Genomic DNA, 7618 nt, shown 5'->3' with positions numbered 1-7618 from the left:
GAAATCTTTGTCCTTGACATTGTGGCACATCCGATCTAACCGTCGCGCAATTGCCAAAAACCTCTTCGAAGCCCCCTTGCTTCGCCGTTTCAGCTCCATTTCGCCAAGGCTCTCGTCAACAGCATATGATCAAGAGTGTAGCGACATCTTCCACGAAGCCTCTTTGGAATCGGCATCCTTCGAAAACACAAACATCCCGATTGCAATCTCGCTCTCTCTTTCATGGGCCTTGCAAAGCAATGTTCTGTAGTGCAGTAACCACCAGGTCATGATCGCTAGATAATTTATTGTAACCTTTCCGTTTATACTTGCACAAACTACATCGGGTCTTTCAATTCCTGGCTCTACGACTTATCATTTTGTAAATCCTATAGCTCCTCTCGCATCCCATTTACGAATTATGACCTGCAAACGTTCCTGACAGCCTGCGACTCTCGCCCAAAGGCATAGTCGCGCAAGCAATATCCCCATGATATGACCGTTATCTTATGTGATGAGATTTTGAACCAACCTCTTCTCTGCAAGCAAATAACGAAAGAAAATCATCCCATCGATCATGTACGCAAAATCCTACCGTTCCATCAGACAACTATCTCCTTCCACATTTCACTTCTACCAGTAGAGCACCCATGAAAACGTACCCGTACGGTATGCCTCGAGAAGATACCTGTGCAGCATCCTCGAAAACGGACCTGTGCGACACCCCTCGAAAACGTACCGGTACAGCACCTCTCGAAAACGTACCTGTACAACACCCCTCAAATACGTACCGGCACAGCACCCCTCGAAAACGTACCTGTGCGGCACCTCTCGAAAACGTGCCGGTACAGCACCCCTCGAAAACGTAGCCGGAGGGAAGGCACCTCTCTAAAACGTACCTGTACAGCACATCTCCAAAACGTACCGGTAAAGCACCCCTCAAAAACGTACCTGTGCAGCACCCCTCGAAAGCAGACCGGTGCAGCATCTTCGAAAACGGACCTGTGCGGCACCCCTCGAAAACAAACAGGTACAGCACCTCTCGAAAACGTAACTGTACAGCACCCCTCAAAAACGTACCGGCACAGCACCCTTCGAAAACGTACCTGTACAGCACCCCTCGAAATCGTACCTGTGCAGCACCCCCCAAAAACGTACCGTTACAGCACCCGTCGAAAACGTACTTGTGCAGCACCTCTCGAAAACGTACCCGTACAGCATCCCTCCAAAACCCAACCTGTACTGCACACGTCGAAAACGTACCTGTGCAGCACCCCTCCAAAACGTACCGGTACAGCACCCTCGAAAACGTCCCGGAATGGGTCTAAAACACCTCCCCGGAAATTGGTTGGCAGTCGGTTTTCGTGTCATATTCACCCTAGGCCTAAAAATAGCTAGGGCGCAGATGTCCCACGATCATGTAGGGCGTATTCATTTGCTTGCTTTAAACTTGGATGTAGTATATACACCAGCGATTCCCATACGAATGAGGCCTCTGACGTATTGCACATGCTCCGTTACAGGTACGTAATAAAATTGAAGTTAAAAATACTGCTCATGCGCCTCTAATGGGACATGGCAAAAATTAAATTTTGCGCACTGACAAATTATTGGCTGCGCGATGCCGGCGGCAAAATTTTGGTCAGAAATTGCCCACAGCAATGTCGCAAATCCAGCGCGTATATGGCTGCCGCTGTGTAAATCGGCCCAAAACGTATCGTTCCACCGGAAATTGCGAGGGGGTAAAACCGGCCATTCCGATACGTTTTGGGGCATGCTCCGTAGTCAGTACCAAAAACGCATATTCGTTGAATGCAGCCCGTACCAACCGTATTTTGTCATTACGTACCTGCACTGACACATGCCCAAAAACTACTGGAATCCCGGAACTGACGGAAGTACTAGTCATAGGAAAATTCAGTAATGCACGCTGTCCAACGCATGAACCCCCACTCTGCTGCCGGACCAGATCGCATGTCCCCACGCCTACTACATCTCCTACCAAAGTCGCCTGTCAGCCCTACGGCTTGCATAACAGGCCTGGGCACTCTCTCGCGCCTGGTCCGCCGCTTAGCGAGCGGTGACGTCCCCGAGGCCACAATGACACTGACTGCCGCTGCCACACTACTCCCCATACAACAGCGCCCGTCAAAACTCCGGCCGATAGTTATAGGCCAGTGCCTCCGGCGCCTCGTCATGAAATTCCTCCTCGATGCAGCCATTTCCGACACTCGTGACTACATCCACCCGGAACAGCTAGCGAACAGCCTGCAAAATGGCATGGATGCGCTTGTTCATGACGCTCGGATGCTAGCCGGACGACATTCCGACGATCTGGAATTCTTCATAGTGTCCATAGATGCAAGCAACGCATTCAAGTCATTTTCTCGACAACAAATACTCCACTCGCTTCCCCGTCAGGCGCCTTCCTTAGCCCGGTTCTGCAACCTTGTCTATGGGCACACAGTTCCACAGCTAGGCCTCCCGTCCACACCACCGCACATCATACACAGTCAGGAGGGAACACAGCAGGGCGACCCCCAAGCCTGCTTTTATTTTCCCTTGCTATTCAGCAACTTGTCCGCCGCATCTCCGAATCCTGCAACCTGGCCATGAATCGTTGGTACGCAGACGATGGCACTCTAGCTAGACCTCTCCCTCAAGTTCTTCGCACACTACGTCTCCTCATATCAGAAGGTCCATCACACCAGTTTTTCATAAACAAGTCGAAGACAAGAATGTACTGGCCTAATAGTCCTTCCGTTCCTCAGCAGTCCCTCACTTCAGTCCTACCCGCTCCCAACATATCGAGTGAGGGAATTTTGCTGCTCGTTGCGCCGATTGGCAATTTGCCTTTCATGACACGCCACATGAAAGACAAATTGCTGCATTTTGACAACACCATAACACTGATAAGCGACATTGATGATGCTCGCACAAAATTTGACTTACACCGTGTGACAGCGTCTGTGTGCCGTGTTCATCATATGTTCCGACTAATCCCGCCAAAGGTCTCGGAGTCGCTTGCCATGCTGTTTGATGACTCGCAAATTCGAGCTTATTCCCGTTTCAACAATATCCCGCTGTCTACTTCGGTCACATCTCAAATACGCCTTCCCTTTCGCTTCGGTGGAGAGGGTCTCATCGCAATGAAACCGCTTCTTGAGTCGTCCTATGCTGCCAGCCTTATCGACTCCGCTCCGTCACGCGTGAGGGGACGTAACTTTCCCTCAGTGCAAGAATACCGCCGTATGGCCCGCGCTCCACTTCACCGAATGGTCTCCACTCTCCCGCCTTCCCTGCGCCCTGAAGGCTATAAACCACTGCTAATGGGCGCTGATTATGATCTCGGCTTCTTAGAGCCAGAGACGCTGATAGAACGACCTGAACGAATCATTCACTACTTATTTCAGGTCATTCATCAAGCTGCGGCTAACCGATACTGGAAACACTAGCTGTGGAGTGCACAACCCAATCCTTCCGCGCACAGTACATTCACGGTCCGGCGTCGAGTGCGTTCTTTATTTAATGGCACCGGGTGCCTCTGTCTTCCTTAATGCCGACCCATCGCTGACGTCTACAGTTCACAACGCTCAATGGTCTGTTATGCTCAGGCGCCACCTCAATATTCCTGTGTATGAAGATTCGATCCGGCCATTGATATGTCCTCATTGCAGCAAACGAATGGATTGGAGAGGTGATCACGCAACGCAGTGTAAACATGAATTTGGTATCATCCATGGCCATAATGCAGTTCGATCCACGCTAGTGCGACATTTATTCCGTGCAGCTGGAAGGGAATGCAAGATCGAAGTTCCGTTTCTGATCCCCCCTACACAACACCGCCCAGCTGATGTGCTCGTCCAACCTTCTCCTCCACCACCGGGCGCCCTACCCGAAAAGCCTACCGCCTATGATGTAACCGTTCGCAGTCCGTATGCCAAAGCCGTTCTGAGACAAGCTGTTCAATATCCTGCCGCGGCCGCTGAAGCTGGGCACTGCGCAAAAATTGCAGCCCTCAAACGCACGGTACATGATGCGTTGCACATCTCCATGGACGCCCCTACTCCTGAGTTCCACTGGCACTTCGTCCCGCCAGCATTTGACAGCCTTGGAGCCCCCTCTGCATGCTCAGTGCGTGTCCTTGATGAGCTCTCGAAGTCGATTGCCTACTGTGGACACTGCTCCTTTGCTGCAGCCAAGACTCAGATCCAACAACGTCTCAGCTACGCAATATGGTCTACTGTGGCCACCCCCATCCTCACCCGCATGCCGGCGCATGCCACAGACGTTGTCCACCCACTCCACGTGTAAGCGTGAAATCTACCGTATGCGTTAGGATATGCCCCTATGATACCCTGTGATAAAGTGAAGAAACACCGGTGCTAGCACCGCGAACTCTTCGTTCGGAACGGCCCTGAGGCCGTCGGTCCTGGCTCTACTAAATGGAAGAGGTGCCGGGACGGAGGTGCTGCCCGGGGAGCTGCTATCTGTGATACGTGTATGCGTGTCACAGATGTGTGAGCTGTGCATGGGAATCATGGCAGAGGGGTCGGGGTTCAGGAAGCATTGCTGGAACTGTGGGAAAAAAAGCTAAAAAGTTTGGAGGCATGTACTGGATCATGTATTCGAACTAACATCCAAAGTGTCTACAGAAAAGCCCCATTTCACGAGGGCAGAGAGCACGTCTGTCTGTGAGAGTATCAGCCATGCGCTTGTAAAGTATGGATGAGTCAGTAACGCTTTGGAGTTTATCGGAAGAGAAATTTGGAGAAGTCTCCATGGTCATGAGTCGGGTGTGGGTACCATTGTGCTTAGTCTGGACAGAAGTCATGCGGCGTCTGGATCGCGTGACAAGAGCGTTCGACTGTGAGACGTGAGCTTTAGTCGATAACGCATTGTGTGCACACACCCATGGAGTGCTCAGCGTTGCGATGAATGGAGACGGAAGCCGTACGGCATCTGGATCGCGTGGCAATAGCGTGCGAGTATTGGACGTGGAGACTGGAGCACAAGTCGGCTGGCGCAATGACATGACACTTAGAGAGTCGTGTAAATAGCGTTGCGATGGGCGCGGAAGGATGATATGTGACATCTCGGTTGAATCATAGGGTCGAGCGAGTGTGGGATGTACAAAGAGGGATTACACGTGATGTTGGGTATGAGGGCGAGATCGTTGCGCGGTATCTGAGGACTGGAGATTTGGGTGCTGTTTCTCCTGACAGACAAGCGTCGGGCATTTTTGAGATCCGATGAAAAAAATTTCCTACACGAGAGGATCTCTCTGTGGCTCTCTCCGCCCTGTTAGAGGGTAGATTAACAGGTTTGCGAATAGATCACGGAGATGGGGTAGTAGATGCAGGGTTGAGTAGTCCGGTGGCTATTATGAAGCTAAATTGCAATCCCCTAATCCTTGCGCTCCGGACAGAGACGCTTCTATTGCCATGTGGAGCGCCCTGTGCTCGCGAGGCTAGCTAAGGATCGAGATGTCTACCGCAGGATGCCTCGGGCGCGGCAGGATTGATCCCGTAGTGCGAGCCTGCCGCAGAGGTGAGTGGGCAGCCACGTCTGAGACTGCGATACTGGGTGCATAGCCTTCGAAAGAGCTAACGTCAATGCGCACCCGTACCCCCTCTGACTACTGTAAGTACGTCATGGAACTACCACCGAGCGAAAAGCCCCACTGCAGCACAGCAGTGGTCCTGGTCTGCCTGATCAGGAGGCGTTTATGGGGCAGCACAACTGTCGTCGCCTGACAGGGACGACACCGGGCGGAGAGTGCGGGTTGCCGCACCCGTTTGGGTTTGATAAATAAAGGCAGCACGCTGCGTTGAGATCCGGGGACCCGTGGGAGACGCACGCGTTGACTTCGCCAATTCTCTTGCTTTTGCTTCTACACTTAGTTCCTTTACGCCGACCGCTGCTAGCTACCTGTGCGATCGCACAGTCGGTCGACCGAGAAGCGATTGCCTCTGAGTCCTGTGATTTGTCACACATGCAACTGTGTGCGGTACTGATTCTTGAGAATCCTGCTTCCCAGACGTCCCGGACTGTGACCTCCCCTGTCGTGCAAGTGCTGTATCTTTCTTTTCGGGAACGCTTCTGTTGCGAGCACCAAAAGCAGCCTGGTGTGTGCTACTCGCCCATAGCTGTGCGATTACTTTTAACATGACATGTAGAGTCATTCCGCTCTAGAAGTATTTGGAGGCCTGTCACTTGGTAAAGGTCGAACCTCTTGAAAATGTACACGGTTGCCTATCCGTGAAATATGGCAAGGTGTCCTGCAATCGTAGTTACGCTTTGCGTTTCGTTTCTCAGGAAGGACTGTGACTGTGCATATTACCTCTGTACCACCGTACAGTACACTCATCGGATAGGTCATTAGGCCCTGGCGCCGAGCTGTCAATGCTGGCGCCGAGCTGTACACGGCAAGAGGCCCCACGACATGGAGCCGTGTTCTCTCTTTACGGTGTCCTCGTACGATGGTAGTGTATAACACATCATGGTGTCATCTCGCAATTGCTCTGGTCCCTCGAGACACCCGTACCGCGTAACTTCGCCCAAATGAACTGACCCGATACGTGCTTGCACCAAGGCCACTGCATAATCTCCTTTCACACTGTACATATTTATATCTGGTGTTTGTCAACCCGAAGATAAATGAACACACAGATGATGAGCGGCAGGCTATCAGAGATTTTAGTAACTTTTTTTTATTGTGATGCAAGATCGATGCCTCGGTTTACTGGGGTCGCGTGTCTATCTACCTTATGTAGGGATGCCAGTGATCCGTAGGCCGGCGGCGATCGTGGTGAGTTGATCGCTGTTGTACGTGTGCAACGTGTGTGCGTATGGCTCTCATGACATTTATTGCAGACTACAGCGACTCTCGATCTCAGGGATCAGACTCACTAGAAGCGAATACACTCTTCATAGCTATTCTCCAAGCGTCCGCGCTTCAGAAAGGGGATTCTCACTTCCAATGGGACACTTCTCAACTTAGCTTCAACCACTGCTGACGACGGACAGATAGCCTAAGTAGAAGTTCACAGCCAGAAAGGAAACTCTTTCAGTGGTAATACGGCTTGTGGTGCTTCTTCTGATGGTACTTGCGCGGGTATCTATGGTGGCGCTTGGGAGGGTGGCGCGGGTAATAGGGCTTCTTCGGGTATCCATGGTGGCGCTTGGGCGGGTAATAGGGCTTCTTCGGGTATCCATGGTGGCGCTTGGGCGGGTAATACGGGTAATACGAGCGTTCCGCCACATTCATGTCTTCTCCAATGTCATTCTGTTCGGTGAGATCGCCTTCCACGGGAATCTCGTCCAGGGCGAAAGCGACTGCGAACAGGGCCAGAAGGGCCAAAAGGAAAAATGTTCCCGTACGAATCATGTTAGCGAGGGCAAATGTAAGATACGAGCTTGCTGGAAGTCTGTTTGGTCTTGCTTCAGTGGGAGAGAAAGCTGATGAGGACTGGAACTGCTTTTATAGCATTCTAAATCGCCAAAATCTTCAAGAGTGTTCAACAGCTTCGGGTGGCAGTCACGAGTTTGATGAAGGAACATCAACGCAAAACTGCCTCAAATGTTAGGTTGCATCCTACGATAAAAAAATATTACCATACACAAGGCCGCTTCAACG

At 51.5% G+C, this 7618-nt stretch overlaps 1 protein-coding gene; it reads right to left on the bottom strand.

Annotated features, from left to right (window-relative positions):
• Window positions 1–6676: 6676 nt before the first annotated feature.
• Window positions 6677–7411, bottom strand: CHC_T00001469001 (hypothetical protein). XM_005712604.1 is given in 3 exon segments: window positions 6677–7048; window positions 7049–7369; window positions 7370–7411. 1 exon segment carries the CDS (start codon window positions 7367–7369, stop codon window positions 7049–7051), a length of 321 nt encoding a protein of 106 aa, XP_005712661.1. The 5' UTR covers window positions 7370–7411; the 3' UTR covers window positions 6677–7048.
• Between the last annotated feature and the right edge of the window lie 207 nt (window positions 7412–7618).

Source organism: Chondrus crispus, genomic scaffold (genome assembly GCF_000350225.1).
Source record: "Chondrus crispus Stackhouse genomic scaffold, scaffold_10, whole genome shotgun sequence".
NCBI classification, from domain to species: domain Eukaryota; phylum Rhodophyta; class Florideophyceae; order Gigartinales; family Gigartinaceae; genus Chondrus; species Chondrus crispus.
This window is presented reverse-complemented; position numbering and strand designations above follow the sequence as displayed.

Bases quoted from the DNA above. Each gene is read 5' to 3' on its own strand.
- CHC_T00001469001 (XM_005712604.1), bottom strand. From the start codon at position 7,369: ATGATTCGTACGGGAACATTTTTCCTTTTGGCCCTTCTGGCCCTGTTC.